A 27,486-nucleotide genomic window follows, 5' to 3' on the forward strand; every position below is an offset into this window, starting at 1 on the left:
TTAGTTGCGACTGCGAAGGTGCTGACAGTTTGGCTCCCTGAGGTCTTAAATGCCTTTAAGGGCTCCATTGGTTTTGAAAAGCTGGTAGTTTTGTAATCACAGTTCGAATACATGAATACATTCAGACTGATGCTTTTCTAGAGCTGTCTGGAATGTGGTTTAGCTGATCGCGGTGTTCATTTTTTGTTTATATTTTGTTTTCCAAGGAGAGTGGGACACAGAGTTTAGCCACAAGGTAAATTGTATCTGCTGTCTGCTACCTCCATAGGGTTGACTGTGATGGTGAGGGCTGAATCGTCCCAGTCCATCTCATTCTCTTTGCCGCTCTCCTGGTCTCTCATGGTGCGCTGGTGTGCGGCCCGGATCCGAAATACACCCAGGATAATCATGAACACCAGGAAGCTCACACACACCACGATGACGATGGTGGCAGCACTGGGCACGACTGTGACGGGTGGAAAGGACAGGGAGGAGACCAGAGAGAGGAGAGAGGAGACCGGAGAGATATGAGAGCGGAGAGAGGAGATAGGAGACCAGAGAGAGGAGAGAGGAGAGATATGAGAGCGGAGACCAGAGAGAGGAGAGAGGAGACCGGAGAGATATGAGAGCAGAGACCGGAGAGAGGAGAGAGGAGACCGGAGAGATATGAGAGCGGAGACCGGAGAGAGGAGAGAGGAGACCGGAGAGAGGAGACCGGAGAGATATGAGAGCGGAGACCGGAGAGAGGAGACCGGAGAGAGGAGAGAGGAGACCAGAGAGATATGAGAGCGGAGACCAGAGAGAGGAGAGAGGAGACCGGAGAGATATGAGAGCGGAGACCGGAGAGAGGAGACCGGAGAGAGGAGAGAGGAGACCAGAGAGAGGAGAGATATGAGAGCGGAGAACAGAGAGAGGAGAGAGGAGACCGGAGAGATATGAGAGCGGAGACCGGAGAGAGGAGACCAGAGAGATATGAGAGCGGGGACCAGAGAGAGGAGAGAGGAGACCGGAGAGAGGAGACCGGAGAGATATGAGAGCGGAGACCAGAGAGAGGAGAGAGGAGACCGGAGAGAGGAGAGAGGAGACCGGAGAGAGGAGAGAGGAGACCGGAGAGATATGAGAGCGGAGACCGGAGAGATATGAGAGAGGAGACCAGAGAGAGGAGAGAGGAGACCGGAGAGATATGAGAGTGGAGACCAGAAAGAGGAGAGAGGAGACCGGAGAGAGGAGAGAGAAGACCAGAGAGAGGAGAGAGGAGACCGGAGAGATATGAGAGCGGAGACCAGAGAGAGGAGACCGGAGAGATATGAGAGCAGAGACCAGAGAGAGGAGACCGGAGAGATATGAGAGCGGAGACCAGAGAGAGGAGAGAGGAGACCAGAGAGATATGAGAGTGGAGACCAGAGAGAGGAGAGAGGAGACCAGAGAGAGGAGAGGGGAGACCGGAGAGATATGAGAGCGGAGACCAGAGAGAGGAGAGAGGAGACCGGAGAGATATGAGAGCGGAGACCAGAGAGAGGAGACCGGAGAGATATGAGAGCGGAGACCAGAGAGAGGAGAGAGGACAAGGGAAAGAAGAGTAAGGAGACCGGAGAAAAGAGAGAGCAAAGGAGATCATAATATAGACAAACTTCAGGTATCACCACTCAGACACTGTGGACAGCTGGACAGAGTGACATGGAGATTGGCCATCCAGATGTCACAAGTGGTGTGCAAATATGCACCATAAAAAAATCTTTATCTACCCCAGATTTTAACTGATTTGGCTCTAGGAAAGATAAATTTGAAATTAAGCAGATTATTGCTTTGATTACGAATCCTTCTTAGCTGGATTATGAGTTGTAAACTGAGAACTGGAGCAACCCATAGATAGTCGGAATGCTTGCGGGAACTGCGGCATGCTTGAACGGACGGGTGCTCGTAGGAGAGCAGCCCAGATGGATGCTGGGGCACCTGAAGCCTGATGTGTGTTGGCCAGGTTGTGTCCGGACAGGTCCACGGACGCGTGCTTGACTTGGTTGATGAACTGAGGCTGCCACATGGCATTGTTAGCATGCTCCATGGGGTTGGCTGTGTGGATGATGCTGACCTGAGGGAGCACACCCACAGCAACACACATTTCACTCGGGGTAAATTGAATCCTGGGAGCTATTTTTAAATGTTGAGGATACTGGATACTGACATGGTCATGGAAGAAAAACTGCATAAATACGCTTAGTTTTCTGTGCTTGAAAATGTAAGTGTTTTTGAATATATGCGCTTACATAAAAATGCAATTCACTGCAATGCATTCGTTTAGAAAACACGACGTGAAAGCTGTAATCAGTGCGAGACTGCACGCTCAGCAATACCTCGACCTTGAAGTCATTGCTGATGTAGCGGCCGTTGAGCTCGGAGCAGACCAGCTTGAACTTCCTGTCAAACAGCGTCTCCGTGTGCCAGTTCCTGTAGCGGATCAGGTGCAGCACCTGCTCGTAGTTTGCCATGGTGTTCACACCTGACCAAACACCAGGACACACCATCAGAACCATCAGAACCACCAGAACACACCACCAGAACCACCGAAACACACCATCAGAACCGCAGAAGTAACAGCCATCTCAGGGCCACACTAGAGTGAAACTCAAACACAGTTCAAAGGACAGATTCCATCTGAAATTAGACACAGAACTGTTTTACGTCCTTGCTCATTGGACTGCGATTTGGAAAAGAGAATAGAAGTTCTGCCTTTATTCACATTTTTAACATTATCAGACAAAAAATGACAAATTCAGCTTTTGGTCAGCCTTAGTCAATACTGATTTGATGTAATATAATACATATGTATTAAACACACACACACACACACACACACACACACACACACACACACACACACACACACACACACACACACATATATGTGTGTGTGTGTGTGTGTGTGTGTGTGTGTGTGTGTGTAAGTAAGGTGCGAAGGCAACAGTGGTTCCAGATCCCAGGAACAACATCCGAGATCTCTCTCAAAAAGTGTGCACGGAGCTGTCCTGGGAACAGTTAAGGTACTACGCAGGACCCTCAAGTCCCGAGGGCTCTGGTCGAGGACCCAAGGAAAAGAGAGAAACATACCAGTGATGACCACGCCCACGTTGGTGGAGCTGACCTCCAGGCCTCTCTGCTGCACCTGTGCCAGGTCCACCTCGAGACTCTCGTGCTCTCCGTCAAGGTCGTCCCCCACTACCGTTACTTCACACGTATCCAGGTTGTGCATGATCTCCTCAGAAACCACAGTCTCTTGCACTGCCAAAGACACATTTTACATTGGTACATATTACATTGGTCATATTTTCTCCAAGGAGTCTAACTCCAATATTAGCATTGCAAATGAATACTTTTTAAAATCTTAAGTCAAGAGATATTCATTCTATATATAAAGTTTGCATTTCACCTCTATCGAATTTCATAAGCATCAGTATTGCATAACGTGTCTAGCCTGAAAATCTTTCCTCTCCTCCTCTCAACAGAAACACAGGAGACAGAGGTCATTGCGCCACCCACCCAACCACCAGCTCTTATAAGGCAATAAAGCCTTTTGGCCTCCTCCATGGTTCTCTCATTCTCCCTCTCTATTGTCCCTCATCCTCCCTCACCAGCAGTGAGGCAGATGGCCACCGGGGGGCGCTACCTGTGGGCTCGTCCTCCCCCTCGGCCTCGGCCTCGGCCTCGCGCGTGATCGTGCTGATGACACGCAGCTCCGGGAACAGCGTGACGCCCTCGACACTCTCGAACTCGACGGCGCTGCGGGCAAAGTGGTCAATGCCGCGCAGGCTGATCTTCGGCTCCTCGGGCTGGAGGACCATGACGTAGCCCTCGTCGTCGGGCATGGAGATGCACGTCTCCTCGTTGAAGCACCTAAAGGGCACAAGCATGAGCTTAACCTGCCGCTATACGCAGACCCTCCTCTCTACGCACTCGGAGACAAGAAAGACAGAAGACGTTCCCCAGAAGCCTGATGTTACTGTCAGCGTGAGTGTGTTCTGAAGGAGAGTGCGCAGCAGGACACTAACTTGACAGTGGTGGTGATGCGGAGGTGCCGTATCCCTGGCGTGGGGAACTGCCTGGAGTTCAGGTAAGAAATGTGCTGCATGACCTTCTCGACGCTCTCGATGTCATCCCCCTCCAGGGTCAACGAGGCCTGGTTGGGGTTAAACTCCACCTGCGCAGGCACACAGCGGGGAGTACAGAATCAGACTTGCTGAGTCACTGCAGCAGAACACCCTCAGTCCACTGCCTTCTCAGCTCTGCATCTAAATATAGTTTAATCCCGTAGCCTTTCATCTCAAATAGCAGCTCCCTGCCATTTAGCCTTTGATGTTAGATCAACCCAGAAAGTTTCTCCTTTTCGATGTTTCCTTCACCTTCACGGCAGAAGCCACCTCCTCGGGCAGCTGCACGTCCAGGCCCTCCTTACAGGTGTACAGGCAGTCGATCACCTTCTTGTCCTCCAGCTTGCCGGAGCGGATCATGAGGCCGGCCAAGCTGCCTTGGAAGTACTGGGTCATGTGGGCACTGCCTCCTGTACAGACCCAGAGGGGGGGGAGGGGTGAGCATCGGCAGGGCCAGGGTCTCGAGCATGCCCCGCGTCTCCACGTGCACAAGCAAACGTGACTGTTGCCCATGCAAGTTAGTACGGCCGCTCTGCTTGGGCCAGGTGGGGCCATGGCCACGGACCCAGAGACAGCTGTGACGGATGGACAGCCTCATGCAGCTCCCCCAGGCAGGGAGCGTAATTACTGTGAAACATGGAGGTCAAACAATGGAAGATGAATGGAAATTAATATGAGCAGGGATAAGTGAAAAGGGGGAGGGTAGCCTTCAAGTTATGTTTCCCGTTCCGCAAAGCAAATACATCTTAGTAACGCCTGCGCATTATCTCTCAGCCCGTTAGAAATGATCGGCTGCTATATTTGACGTGTTTGCAGCTCCTGTATGTGAATACAAGTGTGCACTGTGCAAAGAAACTGTGCCCCTCTGTCCTGGAGACAGATCCGCTGCACTGTGACCTACACAGCTGTGCGACCTCGGGGTCACGAAGCAGGTAGGTGCGCCAGAGTGCCGCCCAAGCAGCGGTAAACCACACGCCACAGCACATCACACACAACACGTCTGCCGCCGTTGGTCTGACTCCATAGCACTTTCTGCTGTGCTATCGGCAATATGTCTCCGGATTTGCACGCAAAACTCAAAGCGTAAGCAGTTGGTGTACATAAAAACAAACAACAGATAAAGCGGTGCGTAGGAGCAGGTGGGATGGGCGGCGGAGCATCTGGCCAGGACCGTTGCATGCTGGGAATGTTACGCGAACAGACGCTGAGGGCGCGCGGCGCTCAGCCAGCTGAGGCGGGGCTGCCGTCAGCCGCGCGAGCGCCATGTTAATTCACGAACACACTGGGAAAGATTTAGGCAACCTGTGAAAGGCTCTGAGACGCTGTCATTGTCGTGTCCTGATAGGTCTGGGGAGGTGAGACAGAAGAGTCGGGACAGGAAAGCATTTGCTTTAGTCAGGAGAAAAAAAGGTAAGCTTGGTTTTGATCTGATGCCATGCATTACATTACATTTCAGTCGCACGCTGTTGACAGTATGACTACTATTACCACAGTCTGTGACTGTACAAATCACATCTACTAGTACAGCACGAGGCATATCGGTGAGGTAAATTACAGATTACTTTATAATCTATAAGCCACCTCGCCAATATTCTTCATGCTTCCATTTGCAATAGAACATTAGAGGCAGAAAACAGTTTTCAGCTCTAGCAAAAAGATCATTTCTGAAGATGGAATAAAACGCTTCACTGAAAGGTGTACCTTGCCAGCAGGCGCCGATAGTGAGCTGCGTTTCGATCTTGGAGGTGTGGAGAGGGTAGTCCTCTGTGACCAGGAACGGCTCAAAGGAGGCACCGTCGACAAACAGAGCCACGGCGGGGAACTCGACGTTCAGCACGTAGTGGTGCCACTCTTTATCACACACCTGAGCAGAGGCAACAGCTCAGCATGTGCGCTTGCACACACTGTTAGGGACGGCCGTGCAGTGCACATTCACCGCCCGCCTACGAGGACAGCTCGCTACCCCCAGCTCGGCTTTCTCAAAGGGCTTCAGGATTGTATGTGAGAAAGGCAGCACCACACCAAAACCATACAGGCTGCAGACAAGGGCTGACGTTTCAGGGTTCCAGCAGCAGAAAAAAAAAAAACCTGTTTGTCTCACTACGCAGAAATAATTATGAAAAGCCCCAATGTATGTAAAAAATTAACATTTACTCTCCCAAATTTCTTCATATAAATAACATTACATTCAGAGCGGTTTCCCGGTCAGCCATCCTACAATACTTCATTCAGGCTGAATATTTGGGCACTCTCTTTAGCTTTTTATCTCATACGTGCAACTTTAAGGACGAGGTGGTGGCAATCCTAAGCCTTGCTTGTGTCGAAGCTCATATACTGCGCAAAGTAGCTCAGTCACCGGACACACGGAGAGCTGCTCATGCGTCTGCACGCAAACACACGGGCCTTAGAAACCTGCTCACTCACCTGGTCCAGTTTCCAGTGGAACTCTGCTGGTTTGTAGCTCTCGGACTCGCTGGGTTCCTGGCGCAGGAGAAACACGAGGCGGCAGTTGTGCACGTACAGCGAATAGTGATGCCTGTTCATCTCTACAGGAGACACAGACACATGCAACACCTACGTTTAACCATCTGCGGACAGGTCGTGTGGTCTGAGCCTCCGACAACCGCTGCGTTGACAAAACCCTCGTTACCAGCTTTGCAGCGGTTTGTGCCGCTCGCCGAAGCCACGAGGAAGGATCGGGCGGTGCACTGCGGAACATCGGTGGTGTGCGAACACGTCCGGCGTCTGGGTCAGTGCACGTGCTCCAGCTACACTCACACTAATCTAAACAGGTGCCTGGGCACACTGCCCGAGGCTGCACGGACGTGCCTGCTCTCCGTGAAGCACACAAGGCCGTCCGCATGATGGAGCTCCTCTTACACAAGCCTTCGGCTTTAACCCTTTTCTCCAACACTCAGCCCTTTAAACGCTCTGCGTCCTTCCCTAACATCACTGGTGAGTGGTGTCGTTACACCTTTGAGTGATCTTGAACATTTCATATGAGCACTATGCACGGATTGCAACGCTGAGTAACATGTAACATATCATGATCCCGTGGAATATAATCCCGGTACATTTCAGCGTTATGGAGCGGCTGCTCTCACCTGTCTTGTCGGAGTTGCAGAGGATGGTCTCCTTCTCCCTGCTGCTGGGGCCATGTCGGATCCACACAGAGAGGGTGAACGGCTCCCTCAGGCTGGTGCTCACCATGCTCTCGGGGACCCTGATGGCCTGGGTGCCGTTAAACTCGAACACCAGGTCGCTGTCGTGCCCGTTGTCGGTGGGCACGCCGGAAGTCCAGTTGGCAGTGCTGCTCGGAGCAGGCAGCAGCTCTACGGTGCCTGAGCTGGCACCTGAACAACACACGGACTGCAGTTACACAGCTGTTACGCAACGGTTACACAGGAGTGTGCGACTGGATAAACAGCAGTTAAATAGCAGTGACTCAGCGGTGACCCAGCAGATAAACACAAGTTATCCATCAGTGACCCAGCGGTGGGCCAAGGCACTACCATGATCACACTGTGTTGAGGAAAGATATTATATAAAGATAATACTGCCAGAAGAGGAAGGCAATAACAATAAAAGGAACAGATTTCAAAAGGCAGGGGTAAATTTAATGACAGCCCTGATGATGAATGAGGGTAAACACAAAATCAAATGAAATCAAATCAAATCAGTCACATTAAAATTAGCTGAAATCAGAAAGAAATCAGCAGGGATGTCACCTGAGCCCCATCCGCTGCCCCATGCTTTCTGACTCACCGCACAGCCGGTGCAGGGACTTCTCTGAGTAGGTGTCCCGGTCACAGCCCTTGCCGATGTGGTTGGTTTCCAGCTCGATGCTGGCCTGGATGGAGGTGATGGGCTCCTCACAGGTCTCCAGCTGAATGCTTGGGAAGAGTGCCAAGCTGCCTGTGCCTGGCTCGTACTCCACACGTTTATTAAAGCCTGCCGTGGTCACGCACGCACACACATGCGCACACACAGGAACACACGCACACATACACACACACGGCACATTCAGCTCTTTGAAACCTGATGCCTGATCTTTTCTGGAAATAATAAAGCAAACTGCAGATCAGTTAAGGCAGTAAATATGAGTGGTCATGTGACCCTCCATAGTGCAGAAACCAGCTGTACAATGAAGTTCAACAAGCAGGCTAACAGTAGACTGTGGCATCATGAAGCCTCACATAGCAGTTTGATTTCTTTAAATTGGACTGATTGCAAACAAAAAAAATGAACCATATCTAACAAAGTGTACGTCAGGACTCATGGTGGAACTAGCTGCTGTTGGAGCACTCAGTGCTTAAAAGTGTCCCACGTTACCTTGCCAGCCTGGTTTGCAGGTGGGTTTGATGTTGATCTTGACGAGGACGTCCTCCGACGCGCGGTTTTTGCCACAGTCGTAGGCTGTCACCGTCAGCTTGTACATGCGCTCCTTGCTGTAGTTCAGCTTCTCTGTGTTCTTGATGTTGCCTGCATATGGCAGAAAAGCAGCAGTTTCAGTAACAAACAAACAAACAAACAAACTCTTCATTTAAATAGCACTTCTCCTGCATGGCATGAAACCGAAGTATGTTTAAAAAGAACATAAATAACAACGGTAAAACTATATCACTGCCAGATCTGGAGTCCTTTAAGAAGAATGTAGGATGTTGAAATGTCTGCTGGTATATTCAAACAGGTGTAATGCGCCCTTTCTTCGGCGCTCACGTCAGCACTAGGTCTGCTGCAGTGTTTCAAGCTGCACGCGCCTCTTAGTTTGTGTTAATAACTCAGAGAAACCATTTCAAAGTCTAACCGAGAAGTTGTTTTAGCATCTCGCAGGGTCAGGAGTCCTGAGACCTGGGAAAATATGCTCTCACTGTCTGACTTCACCAAAGACAAACATAAGATAAAGCTTAATTTTTCAACATTAACATATCAATCGAACCTTGTTACAAATGTCCCAGCCAAAAGAGGCCCACAAAAAGCAGTGTGTCCGTTTCTGGTGCTTCAGGTTCAGCTTCAGCTTCAGCAAAATAAATAAAAATGCAATTTGAGACTGTGTGTGTTCTATAAATAAGTGCTTTTGTGTTTTGTGTGTGTATGCCACATCTCTGCGCCTCACCATCCTTGTCGATGGTGAAGGGCACGTCGGGAGTGACGATCTCGTAGTTGCAGATCTGACTGAACTGGAAGGAGCAGTCAGCATCCACCGCCTCCACCTTCAGGATGTTGTCGTACTTCTTTCCCTCGATGACTGTGGCCTTGTAAGTCTTCTCCTTGAACACGGGCGAGTACTCATTCACGTCGTTCACCTGGATGTGGACGGTGGCCCTGCAGAGACAAGAGGAGAGTCAGCAGAGGGCGCAGAGCAGCAGAGGAAACGGTCCTGACCACGCCACCTGTGCAGCACTGGGCCAGCACTGGAATATAACCATCCATCTCCACATGACATTCACAGCAATGCTAGGGCAGTAATGAATCTCACAAATCTTTAAAAAAAGAAATAATTGTGTGGCTCAGCTAAAAAAATTATACTGCATGTACTTCAGGGATCTGAAGATCTAGAATGTGTTCCAGGGTTTTAGAACAGCCTTAATAAGTTAATATATCACCAGTCAGTCACAGAAGCATGCATAAAGGCTGTTTAGATAATATAGTGTTAATATTTAAAATCTGGGATTTTAAAAGATCAGGATGTAAATGGAGGTGACGCTGGATAACATCAGTTACACACTTGTGGGATTTCTTCATGTTGCTTCCATCAGGCCCCTCCCCGCAGTCATGGGCCTGGATGGTGAACGTGTGCTCCTTCTGAAGCTCACAGTCCAGTTTCTCCTTGGTCCGGATCACTCCCTCTCCCGTCGACTTGTCCAGCATCACCGCCTCGAATGGCACGTTTTGGCCGTGAATCCGGAAGCCACAAATCTCCCCTAGACACGGCGAGAGAAGGAAAAAAAACAAAAAACAACCCACACCGGATCAGCCCAAAGCTGCCTCCAAGATGGATAGTGACCACTGCTCGCAACATAAAAGAAACCCACAACAACAACAACAACAACAACAACAACAACAACAACAAAAAGAAATAATTTAAACAGCACACCACACTAAAATAAGAACAGCCAACGTTGTTTTGGCAGCCAAAAGGGGTTGGTACTTTAGGGTCTGTGGAGGAAGCCAGAAGCATTGTCGAATGGGTGAGTATTTACAAGGGTTGGGGTGGGGGAGGATTAGGGAGGGGCTCAGCATGTTGTCCAAGCCGCTTGCTCGCATTGCATCCAGTCATGCAGTGAGAAACCCAGAATGTGGACAGGCATTTCACAGGAATACTTGCCAGAGAAGGATAAAGGAAAGGAGCTAAAATAAAGGCAGGGAATGGCTAGCCAATATCTGTTGCATATCTTCCATTTGAGCGGTCCGTTTAGGAATATCAAGTATGTGCGTTACAGGGACCTGCTCGATGGATTTAGTGAGAGTAAACAGAAAAGAAAGCAAAGTTAAAATGTTACATTAACAGTGCGCGTGATGAGTTACGACAGAGGTCCTGCACCGGTTCAAAACCTTCAAACAAATAACAAAGACAAATAAACAAATAAAAAGAACCCAGATTTAAAAAATAAAAAAATCTGTCACAGCTAACTTTTGGTGGTAGGGAAGTCATCCTGTGTAATGTCGTCTCTCTCAGCCTTTAGGGAACGAAAAAGAGTGAAACAATAGTAAAGGAGAGAATAGAAGAGGTGGAGCTAGACCACTGGATGAGTGCTGGGGTTAGAAATATCCACATCAAAGCAGCAGCAGTCATGCCAACACCCGGACTACACGTGCAGATAAAGAAGAAAAGATTGCACTACCAGTGGGTGCAGCGCCCCGCACTTGAGCAGAGAGAGTACGCCACAGCTACAACGCTCAGAAATGTTACTTAGGCATCGAGTAGAAACAGATTTCTTGTGTGACCACACCATAGTCAAAATTCTTCGTTTAGCAGGTCAAATCGGTCAAGAGTTGAATAGCAATAGATCTAATGTGCACATGAATACACTGTATTTTAAGGGAATGTTTGTTACTAGAAATAGCATTATTTACATCACACGAGATGCCTTTTATTTCCAGTAAATAGCTCCAAAATGTGACTATGATCAATACTGTATGGTTTCAAGAATAGAACTGATTCCACCTATCACAGACTGTTTCAGTGTTTTATGTTGTCATTTAGTGCAGATGCCTGTGTCCAATTTGTTTGCTCCTGGTACTTTTAGGACATTCAAACTACAATGGATGTCTCATGCACAGATATTTCTAGTTTCAATTAACCCCACATCAAACTTTTCATCCAGTTATATTTATTTGGTGAAATATAAATGCGGGGGGGAGGGGGGTGTCCGTATAAGCAAAATAATCCAAACCATAAAGAGGAAGGTGGAAATTAAAGACAATGACAGGAGTTTCAATGTGAAGTGCCAAGGCCATTTTGCATTAGTGGGTTAATAAAACAATTCACAAGGCAGAAGAAAGAGGCCATCATCACCTTCTTTGGTGAAGGTCACCTCAAAACTGTCTACAAGAAGGGAGAGAAGATAAACCCGGGTCAGTCAGAGAATGGAGGCGCTTCAGGCGAGATCAGGAAGAGAGACAAAGATATGATCACATTCCTATGGATATACAGGGCTAGAAATATATCTGGGGTGTATGTGTTATGTAGTTCTGGTTGGTATCTATTCTAACCAACTTCAGTACCAGGTATTCAGCAGGGCCAGGTGCGTCTGCCATTTGCTCTATGATGCAGATGGTGGAGATTCACTGCTTATTTCAAGCCCTGATATGTTTGTTCATGGAATGTACCAAGTTTACATCATTAGTTATTTATGTCTCAGATGCACATTCACAGAACCAACAAACAGCCAATTATGTTTAGCAGAAAAGGGGGGAAAAGGAGTTTTAGTAAGATTTAAGCCACCTACTAAAAAGCACTGTGTATTGTGATTGAAAATATCAGCAATTTCTTCATACTCACAGAATAACTTACCGCTAAATGATCCAACAAGTGTTAGGAAAAGCATAGTCACATTACCAGAACCAGACAATAAAACCTCAGTCAGACCAGAGCAATGATCCTCTTCACAGGTGGGGAATGCTCTAAACTGCAGGCAAGTTCTACTTTATAGGTGGTCATTCATTGGTTCTACACTGACATAATGCTGGACACAGTCCACAGACGTTAGTGGTCATTTTCTTTGGGTTAGTTTTCCATGGCTGCCTGTCGATCACCAGCCTCTAGTCATCTGCATATTCATTCCACCAATTAGAGATGGATTTTTTATAAGGCGCTGCGTGACGGAGACTTTCACTTAGGAAGGACGAGCTGGCGTGCTGGCTGTTTGATCCGGTGTTCAGCGCTCATCTTTACATCCTACCGGACCTGGGTTCAAGTCCTGGGTAGGGTAGCTGCCTTTGGCCATTGTTATTGAGTGGGTCAAGTGGGAGAGAGGTTTTGAACCTCTTCAGTGGACTCCACACCTCCCGAGACCACCTCTGGCAATTTTCCCCAGCAACAACCCAATGCTGCGTCTCACACACCCACTGCCAAAGACTCCATTTCCCAGCACACCAAATGAACAATGAGTATTGCCCCCTGCCCCACGGTCATCCATACTGGAGATGTTGTTTAGTCAGCACATAACAATAGTTATGTCAGTTATCATGCCTATATGAGATATGAGAAAGATGAGACTGGCAAAGTGTTAGGCCACTTGTTTATACACTTTCATTGTTTACTTTGCTTTCATTTTTTGCAGGATGACTCCGGTGGCCTTAAAAGTTGTTAAGGACTTGATCTTTATGAGTCACAAACAGTACTGGAAACCGACAGACACTTGGCACTGAAATAGCGCCATACAGCAGTCTCACAAGTGACTGCAGGCAAAAAGCCCAGACTGTATTGCATTGTGTCTGCAGCATAATTCAATACTTGGAGCTTGTTTATGCCAGCTCATCTGAGCAGCGGTCATGCTGGCCTGTTTAAAACGCCTCTATACGCCCCTTTAAAATGCCCCTGGATTCTTATTCAAAAAGCTCAGTCAAAAAAAAAAAAAAATAGAATTCATGATACCACATATTTCTGTGATGACATAAGAATGTACATGTTCATATTTAAGCCATGAAAAGGCATCTATATGGACAAAGCTTTTCGGGACATTGTTAAACATAGTCAAAGGCTAAAAATTGATTTCCAATAAGTAACCCAAACTTGAGACGATATGCATTTGGAAAACCAGCCCATACCACCTTCGTTTGTACATAAAATTGGGGGGAAAAAAAAAAAAAAAAAAAGAGAATCATATCTAAGATATGCTATTTCACCCCTGTGATCAAACTACCACCTTACAAGTCTTTGCCAAATATGGATGTTATTTTGGAAACCAGCATGACAGGTTATGTGCGCTTATTGATTTTGAGAGGCAAATCACCCAGGCTGAATTTCTGAATTTTTGCTACAATGGAAAATTTAAGAATTAGATCAAATTAGAAATAAATAAATTCCCACAGTGCTGTAGTCTGTAAGATGTATAAACATTTGTTTCATGACTCCACTGAGAAAGGATTATTACAGTGTCATAATTTCAAAATGGAAAGCCATTTGCCATCCAGCTAAGAACGCTAAGGTTAGGTTCCAGCTAAGGTTCCAAAGCTAAGGCTAGTGTGGCACATATTTCTCTCTCTCTCTCTCTCTCTCTCTGTCTCTGTGTGTGTGTGTGTGTGTGTGTGTGTGTGTGTGTGTGTGTGTGTGTGTGTGTGTGTGTGTAAAAAACAAGTGCAGTGGACAGTCATGAATTATTAGGACAGTAGACCTGCATTACTGGGGGCCCAGTAGTTCAACAGCAGGGTAAGAGTCTGTGTGCATGCTCCCCGCCTCTGGCTAACCTGGCTTGAATCACCCACACAGCCTTGAGAGGCTTCCTTAAAGTGATCATCAAGTCCAACAACATCTAATCAGCATCTACATTAAACATTAAACCCTAAAAATAAAAGTAACACACACACTTCATGAGCAATGCACTAAAACCTTTAATGCAGTGCAATAATTAAAGGAGGTTAGACTGTAGAGTGCAGCAGATGTACAGGATTCCCCAGTAGCTGAACTGCTCTGGCGTTCCGACGTTCCAGCATTGGCCAGGTGTAAGGCAGCCTGGGCGAGCGTGGATGCCGGGCCCCAGCGCTGGGAACGGAGACGCGGCATTCCTGACGGCCCCCATAAAGGCTTTGAAATGAGGCCAAAGTAAATCTCAGAGATTAGAAGAGGCCGCAGCTCAAAGCAGCTCGCTTTTGTCTCTCATATATAAGAGGCAACAATCCATAAGCAAAGTTCATTGATCTTGAGATGAAACAGCCAGTGGAAGATGAGGGAGGGGCATGTGACAGATTTATGCAATAAATTACACCAATACCATTATTAATAAACCGTGTGCATTTCATAACACCAAAACAAACAAACTAACCATAAAATCACGTACATCTAAAAATAATGAATATGAAGGTATTAACAGGATGGTGTAAATTTGGAACATGCTAGAGGATGTACAACATACAACAACCTTCTGCATTACAGCACCCAACACTACAACTTGAATACTTCACCAAAGCAAATAGCCTCATTTAACCTGGGAGAGCGCAGCCCAAAAGTATGTCTGCCAAACTAATAACCAACCAGCAAGAGCTGACGATACTGATTAGGATTTAAAACTGCAGGTCTGACTGCAGTATAATGACATTAGAGAAGAAGCAATGTGATTAAGCTTTGAAGCCATGAGGCATTTTGGGATTGCACAGATGCACAGAGAAATCTCTCTAAGAAAAGGTTCAATCACATCATTAAGGTCCTATTCAACTAGAGGTCACTGAAAGTGTTTGCAAGTGCGGAGCAAAGAAACATGATCGTGAATAACCTCTCCTCAACTACCCTGCCCTGAATATGGTTTCTGGTTGAATGACTGACACGCTTGATACGCTTGATTGTCATATTACCCAACAAACTCACAAGGTTGTGAAGTTTTTTGGTGTAATTTGTTCCAATTTAAAACTTTGAGATCACATACAGGATTAAAGCAGTTGCATGCAGCCACATATTTTATATATTTGTACAACAGTATCAACACTGCTATGAAATGACAACTGAAGGTTGAGAGAGGATGAGAAGGTAAGAAGAAGGTTCCTGTTACCTGCATAGCGCAACGGGGCATCCTTATCCAGGGCTATGAGTGGAGGATCCAGGAGAACTTTGTCATCATTTTCCGTGACAATGCCGTGATATGTGGTCTCAATCCATGGCTTATGTTTATTTACTGTAAAAAAAAACAAAAACACACACCAAAAAAAACAGGTATGAAATCTTTCTCCTAGACAAAGGCTCAAATTAATTCCGTGTACCCTTTTGCGCTTATCAAGACACAATGTGACAGTTAAATAGCGATATGGCATTTTAAATGCGCAGGACACCCTCGGCCTTGAACACTAATGGCTCCCCAGTCTGTCTCGCTTCTCAGCAGCAGTGGCGTACAGGTACTCATAGGGAGAGCCGGCAATGAGCCTTTCGCCCAGCATGGAGGCGGCTCATTAATGCTGACAGGGAGCCCTCTGCTCAGCAGGGCATGAGAGCTGTGCCTCTGCAGGCAGTCAGGCTTTGCTCAGGCTGGAACGCAACGCCACGCAGAGCGCTGGTCCACGCCCGCTTCCACGGCTAACGGGAGGCCATAAGCACCAAAACCTGCTTCCGTCACCCCAGCCACGCTCCAGGTCTTTGCACGCGGACCACGCTGACAGCCGGACGGGGGCAGGAAGCAGCCAGGGGGCAGGAAGCAGGAAGCACGGGAGCCGTCGGCATGGCAGGCCGTCACGCTGCCGAACACGACTGCCAGCGCTACAGAATCACATAAAATGGATAGCAACAGGGCTGTCAAACACTCTTATGGAAAAATTCTTGTACAGTTCTAGAAAAGATTTTTTGGTAGGGGGGTTCATAGACACAACCAAGGCCATGTGGCAATGGTTTCTTTTCACAGCATTGCTACGAAAGGGTCCCCCCATCAGAAAGAGTTCTCCTGCAGACAATTTGGTGCACATCACCCTGTTCCTCTTGTATACCAACAGGAACAAGCCGTACAGAGGCATAAAACAACAAACGAGAGACTGACAGGCCTTCTGATTAGTCGACAGCGCGACTTCACGTCTCACATCCCTTTCTGCCACGTCCCACCATGCACCTGTACTGCACGCTCATAAATGGCTTGTCAGCCTCCAAGAAGATAATGATGCATCGTGTCCATCTACCGACTGGCACTTGTACGAGTGCATTATCAGTTTCCCTAACCATTCCAACATGCCACCTACTGCTCAACTGCTACATTTCCTCCTGTCTGAAACATTAGCATGAGAAAACATCTTGACCTTTGGAGCATGTACAGCTCCATTTTAACTTTGTCAACAAGGAAACGTGTGTAATTTCCATGAATAAAGACTTCATCAGCAATTCCTGGACAGCCCTTTCAAATTCCATGGCTGAGAATGAACTCACAGCTTGTGTGTGAAAATAGCAATAACCAGTTACAATCACACGCGCCAGACATACCTTGATTCACGCACCTGTATATTTCCACAGGGAACACAGGCATGGCAAGCAGGGAACACTTTGCGCAGCTGCTATGTCTAACATATGTGAACAGCCTGGGGTGACTGATGGGCTGTGCCCTCCTTCCTGGGATCTGACAGGACCTGAGCATGCATGGGGAGGCTCTTCAGAAATCATAACAGATCAGATATCACCCCTGTAGGCGCTTCCATATTCAATTTCATATGGCAAACACAGTATTAAATGAATGCATTCTTGTAATGTTGTAATTACTGCATCTTATTATATGTTCTTTTACAAATATTTTTCCTAATGTATAGCACGTACTATATATATACTTAGATATTTGTTTAGACAATAACAAAATTTGTCTACCAGAGCATGATAACAAATGTGTTATTTCATATTCTCTTTTTGTAAAATGAAGAAGATAGTAATAAATAAATAAACAGATTAGGTGTGTCCAAACCTGGTACTGTGTATATATGCATATGATCTCTCTCTCTCTCTCTCTCTCTCTCTCTCTCTCTCTCTCTCTCTCTCTCTCTCTATCTCTCTCTCTCTCTCTCTCTCTCTCTCTCTCTCTCTCATTTTATATATATATATGTGTGTGTGTGTGTGTGTGTGTGTGTGCTATGATATGTTACATCACCATGTACTGTACTTCTCACAATCATCTCGTTCTCTTTGATTTCCTTGAGTTCTCCTTTGAATTTCAACAACAGTACGTAGCAAAATGGTGCGGTAGTTACCGTCTATAAGTCATTTGTGGTTCTGCCTCATAAATCGTCATAACAGCAAAGCTCATGTGACCCACGGACTGCTGCAGCTGGTTGTCTCTGAACAGGTTGTCAGCCCAGACTACACACATAATCCCCTTTAGAGTCCAGGGTTCGTAAAACTTTAAGAGCCTGCACACAGTTAAGCCACATGTCTCCCAAGGGCAGACTAGGATACAACGCTACCTTTAATTAGAGCATTTACAAGTCTTTGGTTTTTTTGGGGGACAATAAAATGCCTCTGTTAAGTTTTTTAATGACTCCAGAACACAGTAAGAAATTACAAAGGAGGAACATAACAATTAGTATTTGGTAAATTATTCATTCAGTTATTCATGATGGACATTTAATGGTGTGCCCTGCTTAGTTAACTGCAGTGGTACGATATATGTGACACAGCCTTGCAGGCAAACCCTTGAGGCTAAACCGTCTTAGATTATTCCTGTGCACAACAGCCTCACTTTGTAACTCTTATGGCTCTTCCTGCAAAATAGCCATGTAAATCAAGCAGGTCATAATTTTCATTTTCCTGAACAATTTTACTGGAATGTGATGATCCTTCTAGCTAGATACAGCAAGTATCTTAGATTGCACGTTACGTCAGCGTTTGCATGCGCTAATGGTTTTGCTTCCTATAATATATCAAATATACTTCCTATAAGATATCAAATACACTTCCTATAACATATAAAATATACTTCCTATAACATATCAAATGAACTTCTTAAATGCTGGTTTATTACAACTCTTTTGCATTAGCATCACACAGGGACACTTGTTTCTACATACCATCATGTCCTATAAAGCTTTCCTATATTCAGTTTATGAGATCAGGCAGTGCTCGTGGTCTGGGTGGGACCTTGGGGAAAACTGTTCCTCACTCACGTTCAGAGCCCTTCCAGTTCCTGCATGTATTCGCTCCCAGCCTGAACAGCCATAGCATTGGCCTATTAGGGACCCATCTGGAATTAGAAACACATTTGAACGCATCTGAAATGCCACCAGGGCCCGGTTATTATAGGAGCGGTTACGGTGCAACAAGTCAAGTGGAAAAACACAACCAGGAACCAAAAAAGGCCATGGTTCCGGCTCCAAACGACATCTTGCCATTGTATACTTTGCCAAGGCACCAAACCCACAAGTTGCCCCAGACGTTGTAGTAAATTAGCTTCTTTAAGTGACTCTGGGCAACAGTGCCAGCTGCACAGCAGAGTCCTAAGGAGTCTCTGGGAGAGGGCTCGCTTCTGGGCTGTGGGGAAATTAGATTACAGAGGAAACGCTGGTGTGGCCAATAATTTGTCAGAGTTCTGCCGCTCGGGCCCATGCCTGCAGCGTGGCAGGGCCGGCGGCCAGCCGGCTCCCCTCAGTCCCACAATACGCAGAACCGCTTAACGCGATGTGCCGCACCATTAACCTAAAATGCACGGACCCCCCCCCCCCCCATCCCCCCAGGCAAGAGGACTGCACCGCACACACAAGAATAAATAAAACTGCATCAGGAGACACAGCTGTTTGCTAAAGACAGACAAATTAGCAGCAGCCTCTCATTTCATCGACGCTAAATACACACAAATATTACTGATTTAAAGGTCTGCTTAGGGAACCGTTTTTGAATACTCAAGCTATTTTTGAATACTAAGGTCAACATGAAAACAACATGAAAACATTAGTGCATTTCACATCTCCCAATTCACTGAAATACAGTAGCACACACGTGGAATTCTGAAAGCACTGCATTGTGTTATTATTAGCCTAGTAAAGCTCCTATGTCCTATGCTCCTATGCTGCAAATAGAGTGGACATTATAGCAGCCTACCCATACTGCAATCCGCACATATGGGCAATATAGTTCAATGTTATATTAAGAGACAGCCTTGTACAGTAAACTGTTAATGTCAGTCAAGATATTTTGTGACATTAATACTGTTCCCAAGCAATGTATGCAGTTTTATAGTCTTACCATATTATTATCATACTATTATGATTAAAATGTCATATTATTATATTATTTATCATCTTCGATGGTAGCCTGATATCATTCAGTTTATGACACTGTGCACCGTGACATAAAGGATTCAAAAAGTTTAAAATCATCACGGGAATGAACGTACCAAACTTTGACAATGAAAAATGTTGATACATGCTTTAAATCACACAGACCATATTTAAAAATGTTTCCTTTCCAAAACTGGTGGAAGAGATATCAGTCTGATTAGTGCTGTTCTTCTCGCCCGTTATGATTAATGAGAATGGTTAGTCATAATTCCAGACTTCCTTAATACATGTGAAATCTACAAAATTGCACAATCACACCACTTACTCGTGATCAAACCCTTATGGGAGTCTGTATACTCAAATTAACAGTTAATGACAGAGAGAACGGAGACATGCTCAATTTGAAGCTGTGTGGGGCCCCTGTGCAGTGGAAACCGCGAGCAAAGTCAGGGGATTGTGTGTGTGTGTGTGTGTGTGTGTGTGTGTGTGTGTGTGTGTGTGTGTGAGAGAGAGGGAGACATCGGGGGTAAATAAGCCCCATCTATCCCAGGGAAGTGGAGGCATCCGGAACACGACTGCCTAACGGTCTCTGACTGCTAACCTCAGCAGTCAAGGCTGGATGCTGCTGATGTAGGTGAGATATTGGAGGCAGCCTGGCCTGCTCTGGGGCCTTACCCACCACTGCCACTCGCTCTGGCATTAGCACTTAGCAAATCAATGAGCGACGTCATCGCAGTACAGGAAGCATGTGCAAAGGGAGTGCCTGGGGGAGACGAGAAATGTGATCCTCTTCCCCTCATGTAGACCCACTGACACCTAATCCTTTAATGGGATGAGCCTGTTATGTTCATGGCTAAGGTCTGGGAAGTGTCTGGGAATACAGGAGTGTGTCACACAGGTTGTGTCACGACACGAGCCTAAGGCAGGCGTCTACCGGCTCAGGTCCCGTTAGTCAAGATATACATGCATGCCTCAAGGAACAGAGTGCACCAGCTGTGCTGGAGCACACACACTTGCTAATAATAAGGTTGCTTGTGAAATACTGGGAGCAAAAGAACGTTTGGAGGGAGAATTCATAAAATATGTTGTATTCAGTATGTATGTCACTCGGATTTTGTGAAAAGTCAACAGCATTTAGGAGGGAAACATAAATTATCCTTTTTTTGAATAATGGAAGTCATTTTCCTGTAATTAGGAGAGAACTAGCTCAAGTTATCAGTAGCCATCCACAATAGGAAATATGCACAATTAAAGGGACATGGACACAGAGCCCAAGAGACATCTTATCTGCTGCAACCAAGCATGTAACAATTTAGCAAGTTCCTTTGTTGAACCTGTCCAGTGCTGGCATGTACACAGGGCCCCTCTTCCTATGTCAATGCTACATTATCATATGTATTCAGAGGAGCACTGAATGCAACATAGTGTGTGTGTGTGTGTGTGTGTGTGTGTGTGTGTGTGTGTGTGTGTGTGTGTGTGTGTGTGTGTGTGTGTGCGTGTGCGTGTGCGTGTGTGTGCCTCTTCCTTCATCAGTCAAAGTTAGAGGTTACAATGTTAACCCGGCTGGTGAAACAATACTTATAGAGCTACCCTTCTCTAGAAAAATAGCTCGCCGCTCTTGCGTGTGATTGGCCTGCACAAACCCACATATTGTAGGGATACTAATGGAAAGCCATGTTATTTTGTTAATTATATGCTATTTCTTTAAAAAGTGCAGAAAACGAAAGTTCAAGGGGCAGCAATTAGTGTATCCTGTGTATTGGACATGACGGCCCAGTGTCTTGCACCTTCCAATGGCCTGGTTTAAGGCTGCTGTTTGAGATCAGTATGGTACAAGCGGTACCACCCACAGTGAAAGTTAAGACAACTATAGCGTAAGCTACGACAGCCGTTGCCAATTAACGCCCTTGACCCCCCTCCCTTCACACCTCAAGTGTAAGAGAGCCGCGAGATCTCACAAAGCATGCAGTCTGCAGTCGCAGCTACAATTCTGTTCACAGTGAAACAAAAAAGCGAAGCACTTTGTGATCCAGACCGCAGCTTCCTTCTCAAACTACCTGCATTTGCACTTTGATGGATTGTGCAGGTAGATGTTAAAAGGTTTGACAAAGAAGCCCCTCTATTCAAAGTATAATTGTAAAATTTGTTACTGTGGCGGTGTGAAATTCTCCGATGAGAATAAGCCAAGGACAATGGTGTACTCTGGTCCGCCATTACAATGGGCTCCTTCCACAGAAAGCTCCCAGGGTAACTCAGTCACACCACACCTTATGCACGAGAGTGGGCCGGAGCGCCACGAAAACGTGCGTCAGCCCACACTCCTACTCTCGCTCCAGCAGCAGACGGCGGCTGATAACACTCCGACTTTCTCGTGCAGAAGATGTCCTTCCTACTCAAATCGTGCTGCAGAATGTTACATCACATCAGATCAGCAAGCGCTGGTATGGTGCAACACTCTCACTCAAGGATTTTCAATTAAGCCCGTATAACGGCCATGACCCAGTGGTTTTCTGACAACATAAATAATTGCTAATCAGTTCAATTAGGTCTTCTACTGGTTTTCCAGGCAAGCATAGATTCCCCTTCAATAAGCCGACTTAATGATAGCCAAGAAAGTTAAGCGTTTGCATTTGAATAAAGAGATAGTGTGGAAGTGATTCTCAGGCAATGGCTGCTCCGAACCTTAACCTCATGTAGGCAAATCCGGGCCTGGGGCCCCTGTCGCCCCAAAGGGAGTGCTGGCGACAGGCAGCAGGGCAGGGGGTCCTTATGTACTCAAGGAAACGTCTGTTTGTCCACCAAAGCAATCCCAACACACACCACAAGGCAGTGCCGGTTCACAGAGGGTGGGGGCAGGGTGGGTGTGAACAGAGCTCAGTCCAGCCTCTGTGGGCTGCACAAAGAGCCAGTGAGAGTGAAATCTTGCCACACAGCACAAGGTTGGCTTTCAGCCCGACCTGTGGCTCAGACGCAGAGCACCCTTACCTGCAGGTAACGTGCTCTCTGGTTACCTGTTCCCATGGAGTCAGCTGTTCTGACGCAGACGGGCGCAAACTGGCAAAGGGCCACATTTCCACCACAGACAAAGACTACTCAGATGAGCTCTGAGAATATACTGATTTCATTTGAAAGGTAATACTGTGATTGTATTGCCCTTCATCAAATGGAATGCTATTACATTTTCATCATTTCCACTCATATTTAGTCATATTATATGGGCAACATACAAAGAAATGTCACATTTATTTCAGTTAACCCTGCATACATTAATGGAAAAAGCTCCTACTCCTACACTGGACATACTTGCAATTACATCTTTTTCGATGTTTTAAAATTGGACTTAGTTCAAATCCTAACAAAAGAGAAGAAGAAAAAAAAAGCAAAAATCATTACAGGACAAGCTAACTGTCAAAATTCTTGAGTCGTAATAATAACTTTTGGCTGTAAAAGATCAACCATACTGCACGATCATGTTCAGAATCTGGTTTAGAATGCATGCAGAGAGCTTGAGTTAATATGCTAGTAACAGTGGATGCATTGTGGCATGCTCATTCCAGTGTGCAGCCCTGAACTTCAGGCCAAGACGCCCTTTGTTCCACAGGGTCTAGATCCTGTGACAAACATAGAGCAACAAGTGATATAATGCATCTGCAATACGGAGAGACAAAATTCAGCATTTAAACATTTATGGAGGATGAAGAAACAGAAGAAAACAAAACTAGCACTCTGCATGCCAAAAGGTTATACATCCTGATAAATAACACACTAAGCGTCTCTGTAAATATTATCCATCAGCCAATTAATTTCACTAAAATATTATCCCAAATGTAAGTTTACTTGGCACTGAAATACATACTAACAACTCTGTGACCCTTCAAAGATTATTTTCAGGAAAAAAAAAAAATCTTACATCCTTGTCCAAGTTCTATATGGCAGTCATAATTTACTATGTCTTGCTAACTCCACCCTGTGCACTGCATTCTCCATAGCTGCTAATTGAATTTCATGGATATAAATTTAAGGCATGCAATTTCACTCTCCTCGGCTCATCAAGGAGAACTACGAAAGCAATGTCTTTATCCCGAGGGCATGCATGGTTAGCTATTTCAATCCAGCATCCAGGCAGAGTTCGTTCTGCCTGGCATTGTTTCGCCGAGGCCTAGCCCTCAGCCTACATTTCCTCCATGTCTGATAGAGCAGAAAGGTGCCATTGAGGATGTGCTCAGTGATCCACGCAACCACACGGAGCAAGCTCGGTTACCGGCCAGACTGTGGGCTCCGGGACAGAGGATGCTTCGAGATTACCCATCAGGCTGCCTTTAAGACAGAAAATGCCTCACGCCAAGTTTCTAGTTGAGCTTGCTCCGCCAAGGCAGGCCGGAGTCCTTCAGCAATGAGCATGCAGCTGTTTACACTTAACCCACTCTAATTCGAAATATTCTAAAGGGCCGTGACAGAAGCCAAGAAATTCACACGTAGCAACCATGAATAAGCCATCTAGGCCAATTTGCAGCATTTTATCTGTAGGTTTTTTGGGTTTTTTTGAGAACAGGGGTGTTAAGCTTATATTGGGAAGCAGCAGCCTAAAAGCAAACCTGTGTAAATTTGTGTAAAACCTGTGTAAAAGCAAATCATGTCACAGTGACTCAACAAGCTCAATAAGCAATAATATAGCTATGCATAAGCCCCTATTACACTGGAGTATTACTCTTTAAACACATTTAGAGATGTTAATGACATCATGGTTATATGAATAGGTTTTTTTTGTTTTTTGTCTGGGTGGTGTACACTTAAAATTTTGCCATTCTTCAATAGCATACGTTCTGTTGTTTGCTCTGAGGTGTGCGAAAGAGGAACAATGGTCTTTTTAGAAATGTCTGAATAGAGAGTGAAAAAGTATACCATCTGAAAGAGTCCTTCCTTGAAGCCCGAGAGGAGCATGAATCAGACACGCAAAATGAGCAGCTCTTTGTGGGTCCTGAAGCCCTTTTCATTGTTATATCTGCATGGACCAAGTGAAAAATAAGGCATGCACAAAAGAGAAAAAAAAAAACACCGCACGTGTGACCTGACCTGGTCTCTGCTGGGCTTCACACGTGCTCTTCAGCTGATAGCAAAAGGGACGTGAACAGGTGTGCTGATGTAGTCAAACACAGAGCCTTTGTCAAAACCATCAAAGGTAGTAAACTGCTCACTTTACCCAATAACACAAATGGCAATAAATCATGGAAGTTGGGTTATAGCACAGGGACCGTGGAACAGTGATTTGGTGCAGCTCATGATTTGTATGGTTAGCAACTAATCAACAAGTGACAGATCCTTAATACTTGGGATAATATCATAACTCACACACAAGTCTACTTCTCATCATTTCCTGCGTTAAACGCATGCTTTGCCAAAATATCTAGCAAAGCTTAGACACTGGTCTCCTCTTCCAACAACAAACAAACAATAAATTGCATATACAAAACATATTCTCTGCTCTCTATATAAAAAGCAATGAAAGTCTTCTTCTGTAAGCTGATATGATACCAGGGAATTGAGCAGCCAGCCCATCATGACTGTTCTGCACAATTACTTAATTATCCAGTGTTTTCACTGGTGGCTTCTGCTCATGCATTCTCAGCTGCATCGCATGGCAACTTCATTATGCTTGACAATTACTGCCACCCTTTCAGCCCATTATTGTCCTCGTATGTCAAAGCAGATCCCATCTGAGATGTTTGTTTCTTTCCTCGACGTGGCCTAATGTGAAATGGCATGTGCAGCCGACACACTGCTTTAACGTTACACGTATCGTTTCACACGCTGCAGGAACAGGCGCGCGGAAAGAAAAGCGAGCGCAAGCGAAAGGTTGTCTAATATTCTCCGCTGAGCAGCGCCTGCCTTTACACGGCAGGTCTATGGGGAAACGTCTCATAGGCGTTTTCCCGGGACATGGCGATGGGAAGCAGAAGCCTAAGCACGCTGGCCCTGGCTTGGAGAGGGCAGTCCACGCTTCTCCGACACTGTCGTAGCGCCTGCTTGTGCACCTGCAGCGATGCCCTTCCGCGCATTACGGACACGCATTTTTAAATGGTTATACAAGGAGTCTGTTCGCAGGATCTGCAATGCGTAATTGCTTTTCTTTAACACTGTGCCATTTGACTTTTTTTATTACGACGACCCCACCTCTCCGCCACCAAATATGGTACCTTATACAGATGGCTTGCTATCTGCTCCTACCTTATACAGGCATCTCTGAGTCGTGATTTGTGATCGCACACAACAAGAAATTGGACGAACTACAAAAACCTCCCTTGTACAAAAATCCCCCTTATACACACACACACACACACACACACACACACACACACACAGCTAACCTAGCTTGCTTAGGGTTACCCCATGCGTGGCTACAGGGTGTTGCCGGCGAAGACGCTTTAAATGGGCTAGCGATAGCTGTCCGGAGAAAGAGCACAGCTACGAACATCAGAATCACATTCAGACGACGTGTTTCACACAGGCTGTCAAATCAAAGCGTGCACAACGCTGCAGCAATGTTGTCGCGTTCAAAAGGAAAACACTGTGTCACGCGAAATTACACGGACGCGCGGGGGTCGCAACATCCATGCGTCCCAGATTCGAGTTATCCCACCGATCCCGCTGTCAGGAACGCCGACGCCGCATCCTTCAAGGGATCCTAAAGATCCTTGACATTCCTTTTCGCGAGGACGCGGTTCGGTTAGTGGAAAGCACAGGAAACACATCGACTGATGCGTGCGTGGTTTTAAAGCTCACCTTTGGATGCCTCCGCCACGCATAACAGTCCAAGGACCAGTCCGATTGCACAAACGAGGGGTTTATACCTACGGATTTGCATCCCGTCTTTGTTTTAAAGAACGAAAGGGCTGAATCGGTGTTACTGCTCCCCTTTCACGCCGTGCAATATTATTCACTTTATGAAGAAATATCCAGAAGATGTATATTGGTTAGCGAGATAGCTCTAAAATGGCTGCCGGAGCCGCCACCGTTCGATCCCCCCTCTCTCTCTCTCTGTCTCTCTCTCTCTCGCTCTCTCTCTCTCTCTCTCTAGCAGTTTTGCAGCTGTATCCAACGGGAGCTACGCCTGGGTGACGTCAGGGCTGTTATTGTAAGAGTGCAGGCTGATATACAACTAAACATAGATCTGGGGAGGGATGGGGGATGCGATCTGCTGGAATAAAAATATTTTATAATCGCCTTTACTTAAGACAACATGGTGATCGTGGTTTATTTATAAGACTGCACAGTGACCACAGGGTCAATCGTGGACCAATTTATTACTGAGAATACTGACAAATGTTAAATTGTGTAACAATGGCAGTGAGTTGATTATTCTTTTTATTTGTTTCTATTTGTTTGTTTGTGTATTTATTGTATTCTAGCAATATTACTATTATTGAATTTACAGTGTCTTATTGCAGATATGCCTGCACATCCACGACTTTAAAAATAATTAACTTTGGCCGTGATGTCGTAAGCAACCATAAATAAACGTGGGCGTGGTCGTGCCTTTTAAACTCTCTGTAAAGTGAGTCATTTCCTCCGCTTAGAAATCACTGGCATTTGATTTATTTATTGACCTGATAGTTTGTTTAGTGGTTTTAATTTCATACATGCATACTATAAATATGCTAAACCTGATATTTTACACAACTAATATGTGTGGTGAATATTTACTACTGACCAAAACAGAGGGTATATCTTGTTTACTGGATAGTTTATGGCTCTGGCTGTCTTGTCCTGGCCCCACTGTACTTATTCACCTAGGATCAATGCTTGTGGCTGCCGTTTCGCTTTAGCTGTTCCACATTAAGCATTCTCCATCCATGATCTTGGCACCTAAACTTGTCCCTGTAATGGTTCTTACAATGGCCCATCATTACTTGTTCTGTGTGGCACAGACATCTAGATCATTTTAATAGTATGTGTGTAGTTACTTTCCAAATGATGCACT

The 27,486-nt window shown here is 46.0% G+C and overlaps 1 protein-coding gene across 2 annotated transcripts in view; it reads right to left on the minus strand.

Annotated features, from left to right (window-relative positions):
- clstn1 (calsyntenin 1) overlaps positions 1-26,561 on the minus strand; it is a 30,423-nt gene extending 3,862 nt beyond the window's left edge. The window contains exons 1-18 of one of the 2 annotated variants that reach the window (XM_027016341.2): positions 26,289-26,561; positions 15,329-15,451; positions 11,641-11,670; positions 9,850-10,045; positions 9,238-9,446; positions 8,454-8,603; positions 7,887-8,072; positions 7,226-7,474; positions 6,546-6,667; positions 5,823-5,985; positions 5,424-5,468; positions 4,374-4,531; positions 4,023-4,171; positions 3,641-3,867; positions 3,085-3,255; positions 2,331-2,476; positions 1,933-2,068; positions 261-445 (exon numbers count right to left, since the gene is read on the minus strand). In XM_027016341.2, the coding sequence (XP_026872142.2) occupies positions 261-445; positions 1,933-2,068; positions 2,331-2,476; positions 3,085-3,255; positions 3,641-3,867; positions 4,023-4,171; positions 4,374-4,531; positions 5,424-5,468; positions 5,823-5,985; positions 6,546-6,667; positions 7,226-7,474; positions 7,887-8,072; positions 8,454-8,603; positions 9,238-9,446; positions 9,850-10,045; positions 11,641-11,670; positions 15,329-15,451; positions 26,289-26,370 (2,727 nt within the window). In that variant the 5' untranslated portion in view covers positions 26,371-26,561. The remainder of the gene's footprint in view (positions 1-260; positions 446-1,932; positions 2,069-2,330; positions 2,477-3,084; positions 3,256-3,640; positions 3,868-4,022; positions 4,172-4,373; positions 4,532-5,423; positions 5,469-5,822; positions 5,986-6,545; positions 6,668-7,225; positions 7,475-7,886; positions 8,073-8,453; positions 8,604-9,237; positions 9,447-9,849; positions 10,046-11,640; positions 11,671-15,328; positions 15,452-26,288) is intronic. The other variant, XM_027016342.2, reaches the window with a different exon arrangement.
- Between the last annotated feature and the right edge of the window lie 925 nt (positions 26,562-27,486).

This window comes from Electrophorus electricus, chromosome 24 (assembly GCF_013358815.1).
Source record: "Electrophorus electricus isolate fEleEle1 chromosome 24, fEleEle1.pri, whole genome shotgun sequence".
NCBI lineage: Eukaryota > Metazoa > Chordata > Actinopteri > Gymnotiformes > Gymnotidae > Electrophorus > Electrophorus electricus.